The 26,051-nt window shown below is 45.4% G+C and overlaps 5 protein-coding genes across 11 annotated transcripts; 1 reads left to right on the top strand and 4 right to left on the bottom strand.

Moving 5' to 3' along the window:
* Positions 1 to 1,573: 1,573 nt before the first annotated feature.
* LOC117895083 (mucin-5AC) lies at positions 1,574 to 2,584 on the bottom strand. The gene has a single exon (XM_034802479.1). It carries the CDS (start codon positions 2,558 to 2,560, stop codon positions 1,673 to 1,675), a length of 888 nt encoding a protein of 295 aa, XP_034658370.1. The 5' UTR covers positions 2,561 to 2,584; the 3' UTR covers positions 1,574 to 1,672.
* Positions 2,525 to 9,153, bottom strand: LOC117895081 (transcription factor GAGA). Of its 4 annotated transcripts, none has more exons than XM_034802475.1 (6): positions 8,927 to 9,153; positions 6,575 to 7,040; positions 6,170 to 6,514; positions 5,872 to 6,105; positions 3,973 to 4,499; positions 2,525 to 2,638 (listed from the first exon to the last, which is right to left on the bottom strand). In XM_034802475.1, the coding sequence occupies exons 1-6, from the start codon at positions 9,116 to 9,118 to the stop codon at positions 2,576 to 2,578; spliced, it is 1,827 nt and encodes a 608-aa protein (XP_034658366.1). In that variant the 5' UTR covers positions 9,119 to 9,153; the 3' UTR covers positions 2,525 to 2,575. The 4 variants fall into 4 exon arrangements, with proteins under 4 accessions (XP_034658366.1, XP_034658365.1, XP_034658367.1 ...); XM_034802474.1 differs by having other exon boundaries at positions 5,968 to 6,105; XM_034802476.1 differs by lacking the exon at positions 2,525 to 2,638 and having other exon boundaries at positions 3,699 to 4,499.
* A 72-nt stretch (positions 9,154 to 9,225) lies between these two features.
* LOC117895084 (tRNA-splicing endonuclease subunit Sen34) lies at positions 9,226 to 13,220 on the bottom strand. Of its 2 annotated transcripts, none has more exons than XM_034802480.1 (6): positions 13,103 to 13,220; positions 12,957 to 13,043; positions 12,640 to 12,900; positions 12,474 to 12,581; positions 12,099 to 12,419; positions 9,226 to 9,310 (listed from the first exon to the last, which is right to left on the bottom strand). In XM_034802480.1, exons 1-5 carry the CDS (start codon positions 13,149 to 13,151, stop codon positions 12,100 to 12,102), a joined length of 825 nt encoding a protein of 274 aa, XP_034658371.1. In that variant the 5' UTR covers positions 13,152 to 13,220; the 3' UTR covers positions 9,226 to 9,310; position 12,099. The 2 variants fall into 2 exon arrangements, with proteins under 2 accessions (XP_034658371.1, XP_034658372.1); XM_034802481.1 differs by lacking the exon at positions 9,226 to 9,310 and adding an exon at positions 11,532 to 11,987.
* A 1,126-nt stretch (positions 13,221 to 14,346) lies between these two features.
* Positions 14,347 to 17,983, top strand: LOC117894025 (alpha-1,3-mannosyl-glycoprotein 4-beta-N-acetylglucosaminyltransferase A). Of its 3 annotated transcripts, none has more exons than XM_034800864.1 (3): positions 14,347 to 14,528; positions 14,909 to 14,969; positions 15,043 to 17,983. In XM_034800864.1, exon 3 carries the CDS (start codon positions 15,409 to 15,411, stop codon positions 17,161 to 17,163), a length of 1,755 nt encoding a protein of 584 aa, XP_034656755.1. In that variant the 5' UTR covers positions 14,347 to 14,528; positions 14,909 to 14,969; positions 15,043 to 15,408; the 3' UTR covers positions 17,164 to 17,983. The 3 variants fall into 3 exon arrangements, with proteins under 3 accessions (XP_034656755.1, XP_034656754.1, XP_034656753.1); XM_034800863.1 differs by having other exon boundaries at positions 14,347 to 14,545; XM_034800862.1 differs by having other exon boundaries at positions 14,347 to 14,666.
* Positions 17,984 to 19,061: 1,078 nt separating this feature from the next.
* LOC117894161 (tyrosine-protein phosphatase non-receptor type 23) lies at positions 19,062 to 25,714 on the bottom strand. The gene is made up of 10 exons (XM_034801062.1): positions 25,549 to 25,714; positions 24,514 to 25,263; positions 21,680 to 24,454; positions 21,131 to 21,622; positions 20,538 to 21,074; positions 20,344 to 20,472; positions 20,097 to 20,275; positions 19,855 to 20,042; positions 19,675 to 19,794; positions 19,062 to 19,603 (listed from the first exon to the last, which is right to left on the bottom strand). Exons 1-10 carry the CDS (start codon positions 25,630 to 25,632, stop codon positions 19,491 to 19,493), a joined length of 5,367 nt encoding a protein of 1,788 aa, XP_034656953.1. The 5' UTR covers positions 25,633 to 25,714; the 3' UTR covers positions 19,062 to 19,490.
* Between the last annotated feature and the right edge of the window lie 337 nt (positions 25,715 to 26,051).

The raw sequence follows: 26,051 nt of genomic DNA, 5'->3' as shown, positions 1-26,051 counted from the left end.
AAAAGTGTTATAAGATAACTTGGAACAATAATATTGACATTTCGAAATTGAATTTTATGAAATTTTAAACCTGATACAAAGCAGATTTTTGCTACATATACAAACATATAAATGTAGTGGGTATAGTTTAGAGCGAAATGCATTTTCTAGCTAGTGCCTGATTATAATTCTTAAAAACAATAATACCTAAATATTTAATGTAGATATTGAAAATGTAATCATAAATTAAACGTGCATTCAACGAAACTTTGCAGACGCTACGCTTCTTTTAAAGCTTAACGATTCTAAGTAGGTCAAAATTCGATGGATGAAACTATTCCTGTACATTGAAAACGAGAAATAGAAGTAGTTTGTAACATTTTATAGTTTTTTAATTTGCTACCTGTATAAAAAAAAGTTAAAGAACTTGTATATATTTAAATAAATAGTTGTTTAAAGGCTTTTTGTAAATTAGAAGGAAACATAGGCAATAGTTAAAAATGCAACAAAACAATAATAATAAATAAATATATTTAATTGGATTTTTTAATGTGTCATTATTTGGCATTTCTGGAAGGGCTTAATGTATTGAAAATAACAACTAATATATTACCGAAAAACCGGAAGATACCTTTCTTGGATACCTTTGGATTCCACAAAAGGTCAGAAAGACATACGAAATTAGAAACCAATTCAAACGATAGGTAAGTATAGGTTTTATTGGTTTCATTAAAACTCTAGTATACCGCCATACCACAAATAAAGTTGCGCGAAATTACACAAATTCAATGACATTTAATTTTTAGTACACCGGGTCGCTTTATTTCCTTAGCCCCAAAAGCCGGGTTTCATCAATATTTTTGCTTGTTTGCATATAAGATGCACATGCGTCGGGATTTTACACTTGCAATCCTAAACTTTTAAGCTAAGTTTAAAAAACCGCATTCAATATGTGTGAGATTTTCCGGTTTTTTTCTATAGTGAAGTTGATATTGCATAGTAAAATTTATTTGGTTTCTATATGTACGTTCTGCTGTTGATCTGCAACTAGACCATAAATAAATCACCTTAACTGGTTATTTACAATGTGCAGATGGCCAGTTCGTAAACTAGTTTTTATATTAATCGGTACATATTCGTATGGTACAAAAATAATCTGTCTATTTTATAAACTAGTTAATTGAATAATTTCCATCTCGTTCTTCAAATTTGAATTTAATATTTTCAATTGTAAATACTTTTCTTTTCTACATTCTTCATATATCTAATATATGTTTATATATGTATGTACATATACAAGTCTAAAAATTGTATTCATTACATTCTATGTTCTATATTTGATCAGATTTAGTACAGATATATTTAATATTAAATATGTGTATGTACAGTACATAAATTGGCCTTTCCCAAAATCTTCCGCTTACATGGAGTAGGTTTCTCCGTCGAGAAAAATGTGAATCAACAAAATTATAAATGTACGATTTTGGTAAGTCTTAAAACAGAATAACCTTCTTTGTGTTGGAAAATTTCTTTTTTTCAAAAAATGACCAAAATAAAGCTATGAACAACGTTAAAACCATCTCTTGGCAACACATTTTAAGAGTTCACAATGGCTAAAACTTTATTATATAATTATAGACTTATATATTCTATATGTATGCATATTATATGTAATTTGTAATTATTATGTAATTTACTGGAGATAAACCTCTTGGACAACTTCATGTTGCTGCTGTTGCTGCGGATCGTGGAGATCGTCCTGCAATTGCAACTGATGATGCTGATCTTCGATTCCCCCACCATCGTACTCGATCAACTGATCAGCCTCCGTCTGCTGATTGTGATCGATATTCATCTGCTCCTGTTCCAGCTGATGATGATCCACCAGCTGATCCTCCTGATGGTAGTGGATGTGATGCGGATGATGAGTGAAAACGAGTGGTGGTGGCGTCGTTGGCGTTGCTATGTGCTGGATCGGCTCGTGCATGGCTGTCGTGCTGGTCGATGTCGATGATGTGGCGGTGGTCGTTGTGTGGTGATAAGCTGATTGTTGGTTCCGTACAATATGACCAGCGGCGGTGACACTGGTGACGCTGGCGCGCTGGTTGGTTCGCGTCAACGTAACCGTCACCTCAGAGCCCAAACCGGCAAAAGAGACAGCTGGCGTGGATGTGGATGTTCCAGAAACAGTCGAGGGGGATGCACTTACTCCTCCCCCAGCTGATGCTGCCGCTGCTGTTCCTGCCGTGGCTCTGGCCTGGAGAACTTTACGAGTGGGCAATTGGGACGTGCTTTGGTTTGAGCCAGCCGATGTGGATGCTGCTCCCGATCCCGTTTGGGATCCCGACTGGGGCACGTAGTTGATGAGCAGAACACGTTCGCCGCTGGTTGTCTGCGCTGCATGACCGCGCAGTATGCGACGCTGCAATGCTCCTCCTCCGGAGGATGCTGTTGCCGTTGAAGATGTTGCTGCTGCTGTCGATGGTGTGTTGCATCTGCTGTTGCTGCTCACTGTTGTTGCCGCTGCACTACTGTGCGCCGGCTGCCCACTCCCTCCGCCTCCTCCAGGGCCGCTGGTCATATCGTTGGATCATCATTACGTATTGTTACCGCCTTTCAAAATGAAAACTTTCTTTACCAAAATGTTCTTATTGTTGCCCTGTCGAGGATTGTTTGATTGATTTGTTGATGGATTGGATGGAACGATTTGGTTTGGTTAGATTGTGAGTTATTAACGAGCCAGCGAGAGAAAGAGAAGAAGACAAGATAAAACGATTCGTTAATGATCTGGTTATGTGTTATGAGGAGCTGTAGTGAGTGCCTTCTTTAGTAAAGTTAGTCACCAATAAGTAGTCTAATATGATTACGAGAATCCTGTTTATACAGTACTTTACTTAGCGTGCAAAATGCAATCATTTAATTTTGTACACATGCCCAATATTATAAATTAAGAAAAAATAAAGTGCTCAAAATAGAAAATCTACTTTTTTGAAAATCTTGTGTTTGCTTAAACAGTTTTTGGTTTATTTTCTGGTGTTTCTTTCTTGTTTAAATAAAATTAAATTTTATTTAAGTATTTAAAAAGACTTAAAATATATAGGTTTACAATAGTCAGATAGATGGATCATTCTCGTGGCGCTCAAATTTACACAATTAAATCATAATTTCAGGAGACACTCCATCTATCTGAACGAGCTCCGTGGTGGGGTCTAAGGTTCAAGAAAAATAATCATTACTAAGGTTAGGAAAGTTAAAAAATTGTTGGATTCAAGATTATAATTAGAGCGCATAGATCGTAATAGAGCCAAAGAATATTGAATGGTTGATTGACTTTTGATGGTGGGCAAACATATACACAGACACGAATGAGGCACCAAATTGAGCAACCTCTTATACACGGATATTCTCTCTACAGATGATTTATTTGGGATCTTTATGCTCTCTTTGAAAGATCAGTACGAATATTTAACTAAATTGTTTTAAGCTCAATGACAGGCAGACCTAGCACTGAGGCCTTATGAGAGACACACAACAATATTGCAAGTTTTCTTGATCTCAAGGGCGGTTTCAGAAGTATTCAGAGTCTGACTAGCGTACCTTTAGCATTGGGACATGAGTCAATCCAACCAGAATTAATATAGCAATATAAAGATAACCATATCCGATAACCATAGCGCAATTAAACATAAATCTAGCAACAAAACTAAATAGATATGTTTATGTAGAGCAAAATCAACATTTAAGGCAATAGAATTGTACAACAAAATGGTAATAACTAGAGGCTACCAGTGGATGGCACGGAGACAGATTCGAACCCGGCCATCCATCAAGAGCCAGTAATGATTTTCCTTTGTTTAGAATTGAACTACGCAAACCACGCAAATATTATAATAGTTTCTACGTTTCGGTCCGGTCCGATCATCAGAGTGTCTGTTGGGGTTGTGTTTGCTGTTGTGGTGGCTGCTGCTGCTGTTGGAAATCAGTCATATTCACCTGATTCAAGTTGCCTATGATCTGATGACCTTGCAGTGTCTGCACCTGGGCAATCGACATGGGCGCCCCACTCTCGCTGCCATCCGCCGCCTGGGCCACCAGCTGCTGCTGGCCCGCCGCCTGTTGCTGCACAGCCGCCGCCTGGGCACTCGTCGTTGCCGTTGTTATATTGCCAGACGAATCTATAATCTGATGATGTTGCAGCTGCTGTTGCACCTGAACCTGTTGTTGCTGTTGCTGTTGCTGCACTTGTCCTCCCGACGAGGTGGTTGTTACTGTCATTGTCTGTTGTTGCTGCTGCTGTTGTTGTTGTTGCTGTTGCTGCTGCTGTTGTTGTTGCTGCTGCTGTTGTTGGGCATCGGGATCTTTCTTCACCTGCACACCTTGCAGCGTGTGAAGGGACTGAACCGTCTGTACCTGGGGCACTCCTCCTCCACTCGAGTTTAGAGCTGCACTCCCGCCTGAACCAGAGCCCGACCCCGAACCCGAGCCAGATGTGCCGCTACCCGACTTCTTGCCACTGGATGCTGAAAGGAAGGCAGGAGGAAGAAAAGTTGAAAAGATTGAATTTGCATTTGCCTGTAGCTACTAAAAGGCGAATTGAAAAGATAAGGCTACAGACATGGGGACGACCTACAACAGCGCGACCTTCGAGAGCTACAACAAGTAGGCGAAAGGTTCACAAGTATGAATGTACGTATGTTTGTGTAGATGAAGACATGGATGTGTGTGGGATTAGTGTTAGGAATCTTGGATCAGATCGATTGTGGCAATAGACTAACACACAATCACGGTTAATTGGCAAAACAAAAAAAGGTTAGTTAAAAAGATGCAGAAATGTAAATTCGAAATGGAAACATTTGGGATTGAAACTTTTACATGGCGGGATCACAATGTACATTTTAATTAAACCAAAGAGAAAAAAACTAATTTTAAAGATGACAAAACATCAAGCGAGCACAGAGCATGAATAATTATTTAAAATTTGTTTAAGTTAGGGTTAGGATAATAATTGTTAGGATTCATAGAAAACAATATTTTCTTGCTCAAAGAACAAAAGCCAATGGAAAAAACGTTTCATGGCACACAAAAAATGAACGTGCCACAGGCAGTGATTAATTTTGTCTGTTATATAAAAAAATATATAATATTTTATTAATTAAACAATCGATTATATAATAGTTAAAAAGAGCAGCTTAAAATGATTTCGATCTGCGATTGTAGTTGTACATGGATTTTTACAACAAATATATTTTTTCGACACTAATTACAATTATTTAAGTAAATTAAATCGAGTATTTTTTGAAATTCTCCTCTTTATCTTTCCATGGAAATTTGCAAGAAAATAGTGCATACTATTTTTCGGCTGAAGAATGGAATTTGAAAAAGCTACAACAAAATTAAACGGGATATGAAGACAAATCGGATCAGATCACGGGGATTTTTGCTTTTGGTGTTATTTACAAATCGTTTGTGTATGCGTGTGCGAGTGTACATGTGGATGAGTGTGCTGTGTTTGTGTGTTGATGGGTGGAATGACGAAAGGCGCGACAGGCGGCAGGTGGCAGTAATCTGGATGCTGCTACTGCTGCTGCTGCTGCTGCTGCTGCTGCTGCTGCGGCATGAACACCTGATCGCCAACAATGTGTATGACGTTCTGCATGCCCTGCTGCGCCCCGCCGGCCCCACTGCCACCCTCGTGCTTGATATTGACGCCCATAATGTGTGTCTGGCCTCCACCCGCCATTGTTGACGTGGACATGTGCTGCTGCGCTGTTTGATGGTGCTGTTGCTGCATTTGTTGCTGCTGTTGCTGTTGCGGGGGAAGCACACTTTGCGCCAAGATGGTGGCCGATCCAGAGACAGACGCATTCGATATCACTCTCGTTGGAGTCATGCCCGATTCTGCTGATTCTTCTCCCACGGTTGTGTCGCCCTCTGTTGTAGTGTTCAGCTCGGCGCTGGTGTCTAGTGTCGTATCATTACCGGACTTACTTTTCTTCTCCTTCCTCACCCCGGGCTTGGCGAAGTGCCGCAGCTCGAGATGGCGCCGCAGGTTCCGCGACTGACGTATGACGGCATAGCAAATGGGGCATGTAGCCGGTTGTTCCGATTGAGAGCGAGAGCGTGGTTCTTTGAATCGAAAATAATGGCATAAGAATAAGGAATCCCTTTCTGGCTGAATTCTCTAACTCACTTTCTGTCCCGGGCGGATGTTTGGTTCGCTTGGCCTTTGTCGTGGATGGCGTGCCGCTTGTATTACCTCCGGACGAGCCCGTGGTGCCTGCTGCCGTCGTGATTTCGCCTGTGGTCGCATTTGCCGACGTAACCGGTATCATGTTGTTCGGATCCATTGTTACAATCGTCTCCACCTTTTGCCCTTCGCTTTTGATGATGGGAGTGGATGTGAGAAGCTGGCCCTCAGATCCGTTCTCGCCGAGAACTTGCTGCTGTTGGACTACTCCACCGCCGCCGTGGGATGATGTCGGTGTGCCCATAATCGTATCCATTCCTTCAACTTTGCTGATTTTCGGTGCCGTAGCTAAAGTGGAAGGATTTTGTGAGGAAATCTATTTCACTGGGGGTCTCTGATTACACTTACGTGACATTTTCTTGACCCTGGGTTTCCGTTTACGTGCCGGCAAAAAGGCCTGAATTACCGCCTGGTCGTGCTTAGCTGCATCCGTGGTCACAATCGTTTGCTGTTGTCCCGCTGCATTGGTCTGGGTGGTCGCCTGAAGGATCTGTCCTTGGTGGTGAATGTCCTCGACAACCTGCGCATGCACCGTCTGCTGGGGGGCCGTTGCAATTGTCGCTATCAACTGTTCCTGGTCGTGATGCTGGGGTATCATGTGCTGCAGCTGGATCGAGTGAGTGGTGTAGTCGTCCTTGGTGACAGTTTGAGGGGCCAGTCCCTGGATATTCAGGCACTGGGCAGCCTGAAGTAGAGAGGGCAGCTGGGCATGATCGACGCTTACTTCGCCACGGTAGACGAACTCAAGCAGTGCCTCCAAATCGTTGGCATTGACGCCTGCTAGCATTACCACAGGGTGTTTGCATGGTGTGTTCTATGAAATATGAAAGATAGCATTATTACAAAATTATAATTATAATTATAGAAGTGGTCGCTACAAATAACTGTGATGGATAAAATGGTCTCAACCCTGTATAAAAGAAAATTAACATCTTGTTAAATCAATGCCAACAAAACTGTTGCGTTTGAAGGGTATGAGCGCGTCAGTGCGTTGAAATAGGCATGCCAAATCGAAACAAAAACAGACAACAACTCATCCTCTCGCAGAAACTCAAGAAGAGACAGCCACTCTCTCTCTCTACTTACTGAAACATAACAAAACCAGCCGGCTATTAATTTTCCCGCTCTTCAAACTCTGCAGCAGGATTGTAGGAGATGGAACGAGGAGATGCTGACGAAAGAAAACTGAGCTCAAAAGAGCACACACCTCTGCCGCTTCTCACTCGCCCGCACGACACGTTTAATTAGCAAGCGCTGCTCAAAGTCGTGCCTTGCAAAGCAAAACCAATGCCATCTCTTTAAATGTCATTTACTGCTCCCTGTCCCGCTCCCACTCCATGATGCGCTCTTTGAACTCTACACTACTTCTGCTGCTGCTCTGTGGTCGATGCCTCTCCTCTCCATGCTACGTTACCCACCACCATTCCATTTCACATGCTCATCGATTTTTCTCAGTTGCATTTCGCTGCGAGGGAGCGGGAGCAACAAAGAGAAACCTCTATGTGTTCTACCCGCGTGTGTGAGTGTAACGAGATCAGTACGTCGCACATCTCGTCGTCGGCCGACGGATTTTGGACTCTTGCAGAGTTCACAGCAACAATAAGAGCAGCATTTTGACATTTCCCCGCCGTTTACTCTGAGCGCCGTTTTTAAAAATTACGCTCTGTTTACTTTTTTCAGTGATGCCGGCGTCAGGTGTTTGGCCGCAGCGCTCTGAATTGGTCATCCGTATGATAACAGAGGGCTCCTAACCATGGGTCGCAATGGTTACATGGAATCGACTGAATCGCGGGTATCCAGGGTACACGTTAATGTCATTTTCGATAAAGCAGCCTGAGGAAAATCTATACAAAATCTAAACACATGGTTATGAATGTGTTACACATTTATAAAACTTGGACTCACTGTTTAACAAACCCCCCCCATCGACAGGTTCAACTGTACATTCAGCCAGCAGCAGCAGAAAAGAGGTCGCGCTCGTGTGCACCCAACAACAGCAAAAGCAAAAGCTCCACCAACTACAGCAACACACTGGCAGCAGTCGTCTTGTTGCTTCGATTCGATGCTTTTGGCGCTCTCGTTTGCGCTCGCTCTAACACATTCGAACAGAAAGTTGGCGCAGCAGCTTTTTCTGCTTTGACGGACTGGTTCTCTCGCTCTCTCACACTCTCCATCACTCTGCCTCTCACTGTCCTCCCGTTCTCTCGCTCTCTCACTCTCTCAAATGTAATAACAGTACATACAAAAAAAACTAAACAAAAAAACAGAAAAGTTGATAAGCAGTTCAGAAATAAGAGCTGTGAGTGGGCCAGAAGGGGCATGCATTGGGAACGTCGGCGACGGTGGCGGCGCAGAGTGCGCAACTCATTCAACTCAATTGACAGTGGAAAACTTGTACCGAATTCTCTGAACAGAAAGTATGAGGCGGAGAATTGTATTTTTGGAGCAGAGAAGAGCAGCGCAGGGAAGAGCGAATGCTCTGCCATCTGTAAGTGTGTGCATGTGTTTGTTTGTGTGTGAGTAAGTTTCTCTGAATGCTTTTTGAGGGAGCCGCGCTCCAAACATTAACCTATTTTTGCGAGGGGTTTCTCTGTTTACAAACTGTACGCGAGTCAAAATCTCAGACTGGCCGCGTTTGAGGTTATGTCGCCACGAATCCACGCAACTCTCTCTCTCTCCGCACACACTACTCTCACTTACCTTTAACAAATCCAGGAGAAACGGCGAGGCGGCACAGAGAACTATTTTGTGGGCCGGAAAACTGCGTCCCCCGGCGGCCAGAGTGCAATCGACAAGGTCGCCATGGCAGCGCAACAATTGTATGGCCGATACCAGGCTCGTGCCGTAATCGCCCCAAGTGAGCGAATACAGCGAATTCATTGGCAACGACATCAGGGCTGTCGTGTCCAAGTCCAACAATTGTTGTTCCTCTCCAGCGTTGTGGTTGTATTCACTGCTGTGTGTCTCCAACACGACGGCTGTTCACTCAGCAATGGGAGGAAAAGTGGGGACGAAGAAAAAATATTTAGTTCAGGATTCGCGAATCCTAAAATCCCTATCCCTCTTGACGGCACATTCACGAAACTGAAAAAATGTAAAGAGTAACCAGATGTTAGTGTAACTTACAGACCCGACTCGTGTGCTCTCGCTCTCTCGCGAGAGTTGTAGCCCCCGTGAGAGCGAGACAACTCATGTGTGAGCGCTCACAAGAATTTGTTTCTGGGCGCCCCCCAACCAACCAACAACCAACTATCCGTACGACCCCACCGCCATAAAGCATGACTTTTTCGACGTGGGGAGAAAAATTGTTTCAAATATTGTTGTTGGGAAAATCACACAAAAATAGCGCGCCAACACACGAAAATACCCATTGAAAACGGCACAGACACTCGCGCAGCACACACACTCACACTCAAACTCAAACACATATGTATATCCACAATTGTACAGTCAAGCCCTGAGCCACGCATTTCGTTTTTCTCGCCATCCACTCTCCGTTTTAAATGTTTTATAACAAACGTTCGTTTCATTGCTAGTGTCTCTTGGTCTTATTTATGTTTTTTTTCCCGCTCCCGGAGCGCACACTTTATTGCTGAAATTATCTTCTCACCGGAGCGCAAAGAAAATCTGCCCGTCTGCAGTTGGTGCTTTCCCCTCTCGTTCACTTCTCACTTCTCCTGACTCTTGATTTTTATTTCTTTCTGTTCTTTTTAACTGTCCACTCGCCAACTGAAAAACTCGCAATGAGCTCTGCTGAGTAAATCGCTTCGATCGAATTACGTTTTCTGCTCTGTTGCTGCCAGCGCGGCGACTTTTCTGTCTCTATACGGGGGAGAAAATATTTTCTGGTCATGCGCTCAATACATGCACACGCGTCGCTTTGGTGGTGGTGGGTTCCATGTTATATTTGTTCGTAAGGTGTGGCCGACTCAGGAAGCGGTTTTGGTGATTTCAGGGAGTTTGTTTGTGATGTGTCAGGGCAGCGAGGGTGGAAAACCACTTTGGCCAGCTGAAGAGCGGGAGGGTCAAACCTTGCTTAGTCATTCCTCGGCAGTGCATCTGTGTGAGCGCTGGCTGGCAACGCTCTTGAAGTACAGTTGACAAACGGCATTGCCAGATGCGAGCGGACTTAAGTGAAACGTTCATAGAGAAGAGTATTTTTAGTCATTGAGCGGAGCAAGATAGTAAACAAAACTATAAAAGGTGGTAAATATTAAATAATGGAAATACTGTTTCCCTGCAGCACACATTAAGAAGACGCTTGGAAACATCTGTGCGATGACAATTTCTTGGAGAATATAAGAAATAGTGATGACATTTAAAATCACAAAATTAAATCTATAAACAGTTGTTCACATTTCAAATAGGAATCCGACTTTTTAATATTGGATAGATGCCAGAACGCTAAATATCAACAGATCCTGTAAACAATAATAACGACTATCCGAGAGAAAAGCCGGCTCTTTCGCTCTTACGCTATCTGCATTCTCTTTTTCTCCTTCCCAGTCACCTGTTACTTTTGACATATCTCAGAGATAGCTCTGACCCTATTTTTATATGCAGATCAAGTCCCGCTTAAGAGCAGAGACCGCTTTCCGTTGTTTTGCTTTTCTCCAACAGACAGACTTGGAGACACAAGGAGAGGAGAGTTGAGTAGAGTAACATCCAGTACCAGGGAGAGTTCTATCCATGTTGTCCACCTCTCAGAGGCCAGGGTTTTGTTTTGTTTGTCTCTGAGTGCGCTGAGCGCTGAGAAGCAGTAGAATAAGTGAGCACCCACCCGAAAAAACCCAGTTGCAGCACGGCGCGTATTCAAGATTAAACTTTTTCTCTTTTGATGCTGTTTGTGGCGGGGACCATGAGAGAACGAGAAATGCTTCACTGTGGACTGTGGGCACAATGCCTATTTACAGTTTTATTTGGAAGGCATCCCTTGTTATTGGCGCATAATTAAAGTTTGCTGGTTTACAAGGGACAACTTTAAACCTATTTTACACAACAAAATTCACATTTTGCCTGTACGCTGTTCAAAAGGCCTTTAACGTTTCTATCAGCATTTAAAGTGAGCGTATTTTACAGCTGGCAATGCTATGTTTCCCGAGACGAAGAGCATAGTGGAGAGTGAGGCACTAGTTGGTATTGGTGATTTCTCGTGTTCGGCAAACAAAACGGCATGGAGAGGGATATACTATAGAATGAGCGTGTGCAGATGACAGTGGGCCACCTTTGATTTGAATTTGCCTCAAAATAAACATTCTCCTCTGTGCTTGGGGAGATATCTATATAATGTGATTCAAAGCACCAGAGTGACACTGTACGACTGAAATTCGAACGGAACGACTTGGCTGGCCTTCCCCACATGCCACGCCACGCCCGGTCCGACCGCTTATCGATGGTATTGCTTATACACATGTACATGTTAAAAAAAAACCAAGAAATAACGAAAGAAACACAATGAATTCAGCACACAATTTTTTAGAAAACAAATGCCTATCAAATATGGGTGGCCTATCTGCCTATCTGGGTGTGGATAGGCTTTAATTTGGGGTCATTAAATTATAATCACATTTGCCAGACCAACGAATGCATCACTAATTAATTAAGCAAAACTATAGTGTTTGCCTTCTTTCCCACTGGAGCTCCGCACGGAACAGAACCCTTCACATCACCCTGCATGCCGTAAATGAATTTAACTTGTGCACTGCAACACACTCTTAAACCAGAGACATCAGAAACGGCAATGTTCCTGCTCTTTTCTGCTCTGAGCAAGACAAAGAAATGAGGAGAGGAGTGGTTGGAGAGCGAGATTGCGAGAGGCTATCTGTTGTTCTATCCAGTTTACCTCAATAGTTTGGATTTACTCGCCACTCGCTTTATTTGCTGGGATTGCACCAGGCCACCGTTTGATAGGTGATTCCTTTACCTCTTTTCTCATGGGCAAACACGCAGCTCTTGTTTACAATCACCGATAGACGGACCTTGGCAATCAAGTCCAAGGGCCTTATCAGTGAGGTACTCTGTACAATCACGATGTGCGAGGCATGGTAGATGAGAGGATCGCCGGGATAGACTAGAAAATCTGCGCCAAATGCTTCGCCGGATGTTACAAACTTTCCCCGTAGCCAGAGGTCGCGAAATATTCGGTATCTGGCGCAACTGGTGTCCACAAGTGGTTCAGGAACGATTTGCGCAGCTGTTGGTAACGAATAAATAGTTACAGGAATTTCGATCTTTAGACAAAACATACTGTGCTTGATCAGGTGTTTGCAGGGAACTTCCACCAGCGCGTTCTGTAGATCAAACTCAAAGTTGTCTGCCACTTCCTTGAGCACATCCTCGCTGACTAAGGCACCAGCTGAGTGGCAGAATTTTGGATGGAATACAAACATATTTTTAAGAGTGTATACCACTACCTTTTGTAGCTAGACCCTGCTTCAACAACTTGTTGCGCTTTCCAAGCAGAATCTTGTCCATATAACGCTCAGTCTCTCGCAGTTTCTCTGACTTCAGGGCATTCGCCTGACCCTCCAAACGCTTGTCAAGTTCGGATCTATATTCCTCCAGCTCCTTTGGCATAGGAGATGCACCAAGTGCTTTTGATTTGTTGACTAGCAAAGCTAAGCCCTCGTCCAGGATCAACTGTGTCTCGAATTTCGTCAGTTCTACGGGAAGAGCTGGGAAGAAGAGTGTCTGTTTAAATGCAATTGTTACTGTACGGATCTATACCCACTGGACTGATTGATGCTCCAGCCTTTGGTGTTGGCCGTGCCTACGAGAGCACCCATTAGCCGATGTTTACTTCGCAGCTCCATGTAATCTAAGAAATTTCGGGATCTAAGTGAGTTTCCATTGAGCAAAAGCGACTTTTCTGCGTACCGTCCACACTAAATACATAGCCAGTTCCGTTTAAGAGAGTTAAATACATTTGGTTTCCTTTTATGTCGACTTTGTTATTTGCTTTATGTTGTTGTCAGTCGGACCACAAATTTATCAATAAAATATACCGCCTGACCCTCATACCTATACCGAGGACAAACTTAACTTAACTTGGCCACTCTGAAATAACACATACATCCTGCTCTCATCCAAAATTTGAATCTTTAACGGATTTCATTTTTTAAAGAAACGAAACAGTGTACAGAGAGAAATATATGGCACTTTCTGTAGCAATACAATTTTGCGCATATGAGTTCTGGCACTCTTATTCTCAGTTTAAACTGTATAGTTAACGGTACTGGACTTAAACCATTAAAATTTTAAAATTTCCATTGCCGCTGGAGCACGTGGTACATATATATTAGTTTTGTGGTCGAAAAGCACGGAAGGAATCGTTTCAGTTACTAAGGATAGACCCACATATCGACATGAATATTGTTGTTTATCAGGCCATGGTGAAATAGCTAAGATAATAACTAATAACTAAAAAACTTAGTTATTCACCATGGACCAGGGGTCTCCTGTCAATAATTATACAAGTGTACTTGGTATGTAGGATATGTGTAGTTTCCGTGTAGTAACAATGTATGGGTGGACATTTTTGTCCATTTTAGGTAAACCATATTTTATAACCGATTCAATGTAATATTATCAAATTTTGTTGAAAATTGATTTTTCAATCTGATAAAACTATATTTTAAGTGCTGAGTATTCGAGTTAGTTGGTAATATGAACCGGATTTTCAAAGCCGAGGAAATTTTAAATCAATCTAGCATGGCAGAGCTGTCACGTCGCTGGTTCACTCGAGCACAGGGCTGCCAATTTACTTTTTCTAGCATATCTGGCTTTTTTAATGCCAATTTTTAGATATGTGGTTTTCTTTATTTCACTTCTTTTTTATTCTGCCACTGATTTCATAAAAAGTATGAACAAGTTTTAAGATCATCAATATTTCTTCTTATAAAGAAATCATAGAAAAACAAGCTCCAAAACTATTAGAGAAAGTTGTTTCGGCTTGCAATCCCGCAGAGCTAGTTGAGGTTATGTAATGGAAATACATAAAAAATATATTAAATATTACCATTACTCTTGTTATGGCTCTTTTCTGAAATGTAAGTTTTTTTACCATCACCTTCAAGTCGAATACATTTTTTTTTGTCTGATGAAAGGTTGGCAGCTCTGCTAAAGCAGCTGCTCGGACCCGCCTGTTGTTTTTGCGCTCTTAATATTTTATTTTGTGCTGTGCGTTTTTAACATATTCCCCGCTGTGTTAATAACGATGCAACAATCGTGCGTGTGGCAACAATTTGCATATTTACAGCCAACGCGATCCGAAAGCGCCGCATAGGCAAACATAGGCGAAAACGTATGGCGAGAAACAATGTAATGAAGAAGGGTCAGAGAGTTCAAAGAGGAGAGGGAACTACACCCATCGTACAAAAAAAACAATATTACGCTCAATCTTCTCCTATTTAATGTTTACTCGTTTGCTCAGCAGTTAAATGTGAGTGAGTGGGTGTGCGTGCTTGGGTATTTGGCTAACTTCCTAAAATGCCAAAACTAGTGCGAACTTGATGATCGGGGCAATGCTAATGTTCACACCTTTTCGCAAAAGGTGGGGCACGACTGCCCGATACACTGAAATATACTATAAACACTCCCACCCCCTGATGGCCCTTCTAATCTGGTGTAGACTCTGCATGTGTACAAAAACAAGCCTCAAACCGCCCTCCATCTTCCTTCCAGCACTCCCACATCGAATTCCTGCAACAAGGATATCGCCTTTACACTTAGGGCTCTTGGCCATGTAAGTCGATTGTCTTCGTCTTGCGTATTATATAACTAAATATTGTTATTTTATTTTCCCTCCTATCGGCCAGGCCATGTGGCGAGAATTGCAGCAGCTGCCGCCATCGCTATATTTAATCCAGCGGCTGGGGTAAGGCAGAAGCAAGGAAGCAGAAACGAGCACAGAAGCAGCAACAGAAGGCTGTTAAACGTTGCGACCTTCGTACACAACCCACAACCCAGACTCTTTCCATAACCATAGAGCCCTACCCATCTAAAGCTGTTTTTGCTGCAGTGTCTGCCTTAGTCATCGGGGGACGAGGAGGATGACAGCCGGCCCAAGGGAAAAGCGGCACAACGAACCCCATGCGGAAGCAAAGCAGCCATCAAACAAACAGTTGGCTAATTAATATAACATTCAGAGCCAACGGCAGAAAAAAGGGTATCTACTAGACAAAATGTTCAAGATTAGGCAGAGGAATTGTATGCTGATTGTGACGGCCCTCGTTCTGGCGCCCTGCATTGTTATACTGATGGTGATGGCACCAGAACTATCCACCGAACAGTCGTTGACGCAGCGACTGGCCGAGTGCCATATGCGTCTGCAGTACCTGGAGTCCATGTACAGGGCCAGACAGGAGGACGTGGCCCTGCTCTCCCAGTACTTGGGTCAGCTGCAGTCGGGAAACGGGAGCGCGGCGAGTCCCCCGCCGCCACTGCCAGTGGCCAATCTGCTTGTCGGACTCAGTCCCGAGGCGAGACAGCTGCTGAGGAATGCCTCGCACGCAGCGAAAGGTGGAGGATGGAATGGTACGATGGCCAGGGGCCAGAATATACGGTTGCCCAACGCCTACCACTTTCTCCCTCATCTCCTGGACGATGCGGGGTCTCTCCGTCCAGCCTACCTGCAGAGCAAAGGCCGCACTGATGTTAGCATCGTTCTAGGGGTCCCCACAGTGCACCGGGAGAAGCAGTCCTATCTTCTCGGAACCCTGCACAACCTGATAGAGAACATGAATGATGAGGAACAGAACGAGACGCTCATCATTGTGTACATCGGTGAGGCGGATCTTGACGCAGTGCAGCTAATAGCCCGGCAGATCGAGACCAGCTTCGAACAGCAGGTGGAGAGCGGACTGATCGATATCATTGCGCCAGCTTCCAGCTATTATCCAAACTTTGAGCGGCTGCGCATCACGCTGAATGATCCGCTGGAGCGTGTGAAGTGGCGCAGCAAACAAAACCTGGACTTTGCCTACCTGATGGCCTATGCCCATTCGAAGGGCACTTTCTATGTGCAGCTGGAAGATGACATCCTAACCAAGCGCCAGTTCATTACCACCATGAAAAAGTTCGCCCTAATCAAGAGTGCCCTGACCAAGCCGGATCAGCCTGCCTGGTTTGTCCTGGACTTTTGCCAGCTCGGCTTCATTGGCAAGATGTTCAAGAGCGCCGAGCTACCCTACCTGATCACCTACTTCCAGATGTTCTACAACGACAAGCCCGTCGACTGGCTACTCACATACTTCATTGAGTCGAAGGTCTGTCGCACCGACAAGGACCAGAAGCACTGCAACCAGGAGAAGGCCAAGTACTGGCAGCACTTTCGTAAGTCGTTGTTTCAGCACATCGGCACCAGCTCCTCTCTAAAAGGAAAGGTTCAGAAGTTGAAGGACAAGCAGTTTGGCAGCAAAGTGCCCCAGTACTATGCCCACACCCACAACCCTCCGGCGCTAGTAAAGTCCAACATTGCGCCGTACAAGAACTATCTGTTAAAGCGTGCATATCGCGGGGAATCCTACTTCTGGGGTCTGCTGCCGCAGCCTGGCGACCTCGTGCAGTTTGTCTTTGAGCAGCCCACACTCCTGCGACGTTACCTCTTTCGCAGCGGCAATTCCGAGCACCCCTCGGACCGGTTCTACAACACCACAGTGGAGCTGTTGCCGGCGGACACTCTAAGCGAAAACTCGTCCGTATGGAGCAACTACAACACAACCACCGATGGCTACTTGATAGTGGGATCCTTTGATCACTTGGGCGTTGCCGAGGGCTTGCTGGACCCCAAGATCGGTTCCATCAAAGAGCTGCGTCTACATGTCCACTCCGACAGTGAGAACTGGGCCCTACTTAGCGAAATTGAGCTTCAGGAGCTGACCAATGATGGCAGGTCGGAGGCGAATTTGGCCAAGCCGCGATTCGTGGCAGGCAGCTGATTGCTGCATCGCCACAGGCAGCGTCAGGAAGTGGAGGATTGACAGCTTCTGCTCTTGATCCTGCCTATATCCCTAGTCCCCCTCCATAATTGTCTATATTTGTATGTCTGCGTGTATATTTTTCGAATGATGCTTTTACCCTCGAGTATCTCAATGTGTAAATATTCTCCAAGAATTTAACGCTCTCTCCCTAAGCTGTAAGCAGTCAACGGATGGGCGGGACTTGTGACGGCCTGCAGGCTCTTGTCATGGTCTCTCCTGATATCTCCAGCATGCCCAAAACCAATTTGTGTATGTACCAGCAATGTCCCGAGCTTGCAGTCTTGCAATAAGTCCCCGTCCCCACCAACATAATTCTCTCATTGTATTCCAGCATTATATATCCAAAATGTATTCTATATGCTTCAAGTGTTCATACTCGTTCATACTCATAACTGAAGCGGCTCCCCTCAATTCCGATGTTATTAGTTTATTCTGTTTTAGTTGTAAGTGTTTTCTTTACTTTATTAGCAGATGCAAAAGATGCAATTGAATCTTAAAAGTATTTTATTATTGCTGGCATCGATCAAATTGAGTATTTATTGTTAAAACTATAATTTCTGGCTTTCAAGAACTTCATTAGGAACGCCTCTTTCATCTGAAGACCGCCATACTAACCACATATAAATATACATCTACATATTTATGTATGTATGCATAGTCCTAAAAACACAATGAAACGATTTTCAAGCATTGTTGCTTTATTACTGTGATTTGTTAATAATTTTTGCATGCATATTAAAAAATACTACATATAAATATATACGTATACACAAATTACCATTTAAAATGCGCTGATTAGTAATTGTAATAGTAAAAATTCCAAAAATGATTAAGAAGCGAAAACATACAATCGAAATTGGTTTAATCAAATTGGAAATGCCAAATTTTTTTATAGAATATAAAAAATGAAAGAAATAATAAGAATGACAAATATTTCAACTTAGTTCCTGTTGAGTAACAAGAATTTTAATATGTATATTACGGCAAAGATACCTATGTTAAACACTTTGTTCGGGTGCCGACTCACGCCATGACATTGTCTATTTTCGAAATATATATGTAACCACATTTCCTCAAATCTAATTCGAATACGATACACATAACAAATCAGTTAGACTGCTTTCGATAATAATTTACAGCACTTACGCTTATCATATTCTCGAACAATTCGTTTTGCCAAATCTCAATCCCACTTCCACGAACTCACACACACAGAAAATCGCGAAACCCAAGCCGTTGAAATCAACTAAAAAACACATTTTAACAGTTTTTTTCGAACAAAAGATGAACAAAATATGCGTAAATTTGTGTATAAGCTTAACAAATAAATAAATTATTTCAGAAAGGAATTAACTCTGTTTTATTACGGGCAGAGATTTAACGAGTAGGAACGTGTGAGACGCTTCTTACGCGTCACAACTCTGTCGTCTACATCTACATACAAATGTACATATTGTATGTACATCACCTAATGAAGGGCTTTGCGAGTTATAAAGCTGATATATGTAATTGCATAAAACTATTTTATGTAATTAATAAAATACTTGTTTTTGTAGAGTTTATGATTACGAAAAAGCAATTGTTTGGATGATGTTCAACATCCTGATCCAAGCAAATGTGTTGTGGTCGTTTGCATCGAATAGACTATGTTCATTAAGCCAGATCTTACTTCTACATTCAACCCAAAACTAACATGACGTGGAATCTCACTAAGTAGAACTTCAAATGGGCTTATACATTCCCCAAATTAAAGGATATTTGTCGATCCGAAACGACAACGAACCTAAACAATGATTCGCCTGTTTGCCTTTGTATTATTATTTTGGCCTAATTATGGATCCCTTGTATGATTTTCGTTCGAATAAGTTTTATTGATTGATATTAATTCTTGACAATATCATTAATACATATAATATAATATAGACATATACATATGTACATATATAGACAGTGGTTTGAAACGCTTGACAATAATCCGTAAACATCACGATCACGGCACCAATAATTTTGTTTTGAAATACAGATTCTACATAACAGTAAAATACAGGGTGAAGTACAATACACATTCCAAAATGATTTCGGTATTACTCAAATACTTTGCTCTTTCCTAGCATTGTTTGCAACAATGACGAATTACCATATAATCGCATGTGTGTGTGTGTTCGCATAGTTGTGTATGTATGTATATACTCGAGTTGATTACAGTATGGGGGGTAGTTGTTTGTATTCCAAATGGCATATTCTGCCACTCAGCTGCTTAATTGGTTCGGTTCTGCTTCAGTCATTTATTTAAGTTTCCAGAGTGCATCCAATTCGTTGAGCGGATCCTTGGTCTCTTGCTGTTCCTTGGCGTTGACCTGCGGTGCCATTTTCATTTGATATGAGGTCATGATGCCACCTTTAGTATACAAACAATTAGCTCTCTGGTTGAATTGAATTTGCTAACATCGAATGTCGGCAGGCACTTACGCTGGTTGAGCACATTGTGTGCATTGCAGAGCACAATTTGCATGGCTTGCTCCAGGTTGGCCGAGTCCCGCAGTGAATTTTGACGCTGCGCACAAATTCGAGACCAAACATCAACCACATCTGGGGTGGGGAGAAAGCGTTATCTACAGTCTACAGTTTATTATTTTTCCTCACACTCACTTATCAGAGTTGGTTGTTTGCTTTGAGTGGCTATCAGGGCGCACACGCCAATGACCACCATCTCGGAGCGCTCTGAGCCCGTTAAACAGCTCATTACAAGTGGCGAACTTGGTGCATTAGCTGCCTGACAGCGCTGTCGATGTGTGTCCAACGAGTTTTGGGATACACCCAGCAGCTGAGAGCATGAACTAAACACAAATCATTTATAAATGCCACTAAGGGGGTGTTATTGTAGTACTTACCCCTTGGTCCACTGCTTCAGTTGTAGCAGCGACAAATCCAGGACATCTGCCCCATGCATGGACAGCCTCAGATGATACTCTGAGCAGTGGCTGAGCTGGTTCAGCTTTACACATGTCACCGTGTAGTCATCGTAGTGAGTCGTCTGATCCAAAGCCTGTGGCCAAAAGGGATCGAAGAGCTAAGAGGACAGAGAATATGGATATATGTATAGTTAAAGAGGAACCGCATTTGGTAGAAAAACCCCACCTCATTTGTAGTATGCAGACAAACCACTGTGCGTGACTTCTCCGACCAGATCATGGACCAGAAATCGTTAATCGTATTGGCCTGGGGCGTCTGAGCAATGATGAAGGTGGGACATCTGGCACTCAAGTTCTGGTAGGGATATTAACTTGATCTTAAATAGATTCTTAAATGGAATGCAAACGTGAGTAACACACCTTCATGTAGGCCGCATTGATGTAGTCATCTGTCTGTTTGTCTAGCTTGACACGCGCATGATCGAAGGGTAGACAGTCCAAAGAGCGATTCTTTTCTGGGAACAGTTTGGCAATGGTCGTGGATCGCTTGCCACTGCTCTCCTTGTTTAGCAGGTTCTGCAACTCCTGCCACTTGGCCCCCAGCTGGGTCTTGCCGTTGAGCATCTTAATGTGCAGATTCTCCAACAGCTTTTCGTAGCTCTCCACCTCCTTCTGGAAATATTTCGTCGTCTTCTCATTGGTGAAGTTTTCGGCTTGGAATGCAAAGTTATTGGCATATCCATTGGCACACTTGGGCTGTTTCTCGCTAACGGAATGTGTGAGGGAGACCGAGTCCCAATCAAAGTTTTCCAGGGAACTCAGATCAGAGCAGTTGGAGATATTGTCCAGGCTTGGTGTCCTTTCCGGCGGAGCTATTGCGGTTGAGTTTGCTGCTGCTGCTGCCGCTGCTGATGCTCGAGGTGTTATCTCAGGGGATGTATCAGGAGGTGAAACAGGCTAAAATAGATAATGCGGAACTTCACACTTTTTAAGAGATTCCATTTTATACTCACCTCCGCAGTGCTCTCTGTTTGGATAGGTGTTAAAAACTGGCTGCCTGACGGAGTAGCCACCAACTGAGGCTGTAGCAGGGGCTGTGGCAACATTGGAGGAGGCACAGCAACAGAGCTATCTATATCCAGGTCGCTCAACAGGTCTACATTGCTAGGAGCGAGCGCTGCAGCCTGCTTGGTCGCGGCCGAGAAGGCGTAGGGCGCACTGCTGGTGGTCGTCTGAGTGTTGGCAATGCTGGTGGCTCCGCTCTGCATGTAAATGGAACCAGATGGATGTGGCGAGGGCTTCGGGGTGGGTTGCTGCTGCGGTTTAGGGGCTCCTTCAACGTGCTCGGTCGTGTAATGATGGCCGTAGGGTGGCGTATAGTAATTGGATGTGTCTTTACCTCCTCCCGGCTGCTGAGGAGCTGTTTCATTAGCAGTTTCGGCTCTGTCTGGGCCTGTGGCTGTGCCTTTGCCAGTTCCCGCCTTGGTGTGAGACACAACGGGCGACTGTGCGGATAATGCATATGTTTGATGAAGGAACTGTACTCAAAAAGCACTACTCACATCGAATCCTGTGGCTGGACTACTGCGATTAGCATTCTCCGAGTCCGTGGTCCCGACCACGGCCGCCAGCTGCTTTCCACTCTGGCTGAACTGATAGCCCAGCGAGCCGTGCAGATTTGAGAGGTTCTCCTGTTGATATCCACTGCTGTAGTCGTAGGCGCCTGTCTGCGGATTGTAGCTGTAGCCAGGATGATTGGAATAGCTGAAGTACGTGGAAGCGTTAGTGGGAGCTGGACTGGATGCTATCGCAGAATTGGAAGTGGCAGCAGGAGATGAAACTGGAGCCCCAGCAGTCGCGGGAAATACTACCGCTTGGAGATCTCCGTATTGCTGGGAGCGCGGCTGTGATGGGGATGGGACCCGATTCACTGGCATCGAATGACCTGGAGAGGATTGGATTCCACGCGTGGTTCGGGGGGATGCCTGGACAGCCTGTGATGGATATAGCGAGGGTGGATGAGACCCATAGCCCATGGATGGCTGTTGCGTAAGATATCCGGAGGGTGGCTGAGAATATGCCATGGGCTGTTGAGGCGTCTGGGACTGGGGATATCCTGGGGGCTGCTGCTGAGGCGTCTGGGAATGAGGATACCCAACATTAGGCAGTTGCTGTGGCATATGTGCTGGCGAATATCCCGTGGACTGATGAGGAGAGGCATAAATTCTGGGCTGCTGAGGCGCCTGAGCGGAATTATTCACCGACGATTGCTGGGGATAAGCCTCTGACGTTTGAGGCGGATATATCGACTCAGGGTGGGCGGCCTGCGGGTAGACTCCTCCTGTTTGATAGCCTGCCGAAGGAGGGGGATTGACCACATACGGGATCTGTAACGAGGCTGGTATCTCGCCAGGATTCGCATTCGATGATGTGGCCACATACAGAGGCTGCTGGTAGTTGAATCCCTGCGCATTCGACCCTGCAGCTGCATAGGGCTGCGATGAAGGCACTGCAGCATTCGGATTGTTGTAGTTGTAGGCCGATCCTACCTGACAGCCGTCCTGCGATTGCTGGATACTGAGCTGTCCCACGGCTCCGTGGAGCGTTTGGGAGTTGGGCGAGGGTTGTGCCTTGTAGGCCGGCGGAGCGATGTTCTGCTGCTGCTGATGGTACATGGGATTCGTGTAGCCCGCCGCGCTGGGATCGTAGTACTGCTGCTGCTGGAGGCTGTACGGCGGCGGTGGCTCGTTGGGCGGAGCCGTGGCATAGGCAGAGCACGCCGCCTGCGTGGGATTCTCTGATCCCACAGGCACTGGGCGCACTGTGTGCACATAGGACGAAGGTCCTGCTGGAGTAGTGGCATCCGGAGTGGGCACTAAGCCGGCGGCAATGATAGCCGCAGAGGCTCCTTTGGCCTTAAGATAGTCCCGCAGCTTTGGTGTACCTGCTTCTCCTCCTCCTGCTCCTGCTCCTCCTCCAACAATGATGGCTGATGGCTGCATTTCGGCTGCGGTTTTGCTGGAAGCGGCCATGACACTCTGCATTCTCTGCTGCCGCTCCTCCGACTGCACATCGCGGGCGGACTTGAAGCGGCTGAGCAGTTTTTGAATATTGCCCGCCAGCTTTTTGTAGAACTCCAGTCCCTTAGCGGACTTGGCCAGCAGATCCTCGTACACATCGTAGGAGGCTGCCAGCGAGCTGTAGAAGTGCTCCCGCTTCTGCTTGACGTCCTGGAGGGTCTTGAGCACGGGTGCGGCCTTGGCATAGTTTTCAGTGAGCGCGTGGAGTATGTTCTGCTGTGCCAGCAGGTTCTGGTCCAGCAGCTGCGTAATCCTGTCGTGCTTGGCCATCTCCGCAACGAACAGGGCCTGCAGTCCTTCCTGACCACCGTGAGCAATGACTTTACCCGTGATGTCATCCTCGTTGATGGCAATGCGCAGGTCCGCATGGAACTGGGCGCGCTGAGCCTTCATTTCGTTGACCTTGTTGAGGACCAGCTTTACATCCTTGAATATCTCCGCGGTGTTTAGCTCCGAGCTAAGCTTGGGCATCAGCTGCTGGATTTCCTGGAGGGGACGGGACAGGATCTTTAGGTTGTTCACATGCAGGCTCATGGCCTTCCGCAGGGTGTTGTTGGACTCTCCGGCTCGGGCATGCGCTTCGCTGTACTTCTGGAACTCCCGCGTCAGCTCGGTGATGTGGGCATTGGGTGTACGCTGCACCCCGCTAGCCGCCTGGAACTCACGCTCCGCCTTGGCCTCTTCCTCGAGCATGTGCGACAGCTCGCCGAGATTCGTCTCCACGTCAGTAGTAATCTCGGCCAATTGCGACATGGCCTCGATTAGGTCGCTGATCGCCGTCTTATTGGCATGCAAGGCTGCGCAGCGGTCCACGATGCCCTGGGGCAGCTTGTTGGCCTGCTCCTCGTTGATGTTCAGATTTTCGAGGGTGAGGGAGCTCATGTAGCCCTCCAGCTGGCCGTCCTTCTCCTCCAGCAGGGCCCCGTACTTTCGCAGCAGCTTGGCCTTCTCCTCGCTGTACAGGGAACTGGCCTCGTGCGCCTTCATGGGCACTAGGCGGGCAAAGATGTCCGCTCCTGCGTACTCCTCATCGGTGACCTGGAAGCCTATGCCATTCACCAGGTTGGCCCCCTGCACAGCGGCAATGGTGGACAGCTCTGGCACTGCCTCGTGGTAAATAAACTCGTTCTCGTTCTTGGCATTTTTCCGCTTGGCCTCCACCACGTCAGCAGTAAAGCTTAGGGACTCATTAATCTCCTTTTGATCGGGCAACCCCTTGGACTCCTTACGGGCCTCCTCCAGCTTATCCCAGCTGGCCTGGAATGGTAAGCAAATGTGATATATTCAGGGAAATCCCGCTAGGTCTATGAACTGACCTGGTAAAGTGTTACTCGCTCGCCCATGTGGCGCTTCTCCTCCGCGTTCTGCCCCTGGTAGAGGTAGAGGATGCAATTCAGATAGTTGATCTTGAAGCGCACATATTTCTTCCACAGCTTGTACACAGAAGCGTCGATGACCTGGGCCACCGGACCATCGTCTTCTCCTGTGAGAAGAGCTGCCAGTGCGGCTCCGTAGTAGACCACGATCTGGGCCGTTACCTTGGCCACAATATGCGGCTTGCGATTGTCGATCAACGACTTCTCCAGAATGCACTCCTGCGCCTGAGCCAGGCACACCTGCTGCTGGTAGACCAGCAGCTCGGTGGTCATGAAGTCGCCGCCACTGTTCACATTCGCATAGCGTTCCCTCAGCTCGTTGTAGGCCCAGGCTGCGGCCTGAAAGTGGGTGCACGCCATTTTCATGCCATCGACATCGCCGCGCGTCACCGAAGCTCCCGACTGGGTGTGGGAGGCAGCGATATTGAAGAGGACTGCTGCCCGCTCGAAGCGTATATCGGTGACCTCGTGAACGGCACTGTGGTAGAGATCCTTCCAGGTAAAGGTGAAGATACCCTTGTCGGCCAGCTGGGGGAAGCGATTTTGCAGGGCGTGTAGCTGGCAGTAGTAGCGCTTCATCACGGCTGCTCCATCCTTGGTGGTGCGCATGGCCTGATTTCGCAGCGACTCCAGGGCGTGCACTTCCTTGGAAAAGGCCTCGGGATCCTCATGATAGAACTCGGCTATATACTGTGGGGCAATAAGAGGACAGAGTACACATTTATTTGTTATGGCTCACGCTTTTCCAGCCCCCTCTGCCAAAACAACTGGGTGGGCTAATCAGCCGATGACTCAGCTCCGCACATAACAAAGGCAGCTAATGCACAGGCAGGGCAGGGGCTGTCTGCCACTGTCTGCTGACTTTTTTCCAGCTGCAACGCAGTTGGTTTGGTTCACGAAAGGTTCTCTCAATTTTTGAGGGAGTCTTTTGTTGCTGCTTTCTCCATTTTCGACTATCGCTTATGGGTTTATTACCTTCTTCAGAGCTGCAAAGGAGGTGCCCTCCGGGCTGGATTTTAGGGCAAACCACAGCATATGCAGACGTGGCACAGCTTCCATGGTGCGTCCGACTTGTTGCCTACTCAATATATAATTTTAATCAATTGCAATTTGCAAACAATTAAAATTTAAAACAACCTCAAACTCAGTGTGACCGCGGAGATATCGACAAAATATACCGTCAGACCCTCAAAAATATACCTTCTCATTTTAAAAATATACCGTAAGTATACAGGAATCTACTATAGGTTCCGAAATAGCCACTGAAAATTAATTTCTTCTGGCTATAATAATGATCATTCTAGTCCCAATCCAATCCCATCACCATATTGGGATTAGATTGGTTTCCTTCTGTGCGTTACAAACATCCGTTATTCCCCACAAATACAATATACCCTATTTAAACTTCGAGTACGTACCGGGTATAAAAAAAAGAACAAAACCCAATCCAGTAACGAAACGTAAGAGTTCTCGGAATG

Source organism: Drosophila subobscura, chromosome J, assembly GCF_008121235.1.
Source record: "Drosophila subobscura isolate 14011-0131.10 chromosome J, UCBerk_Dsub_1.0, whole genome shotgun sequence".
Taxonomy (NCBI): Eukaryota; Metazoa; Arthropoda; class Insecta; order Diptera; family Drosophilidae; genus Drosophila; species Drosophila subobscura.
Note: the sequence above shows the minus strand (reverse complement) of the source record. Positions and strands in the feature narration are given on the sequence as shown.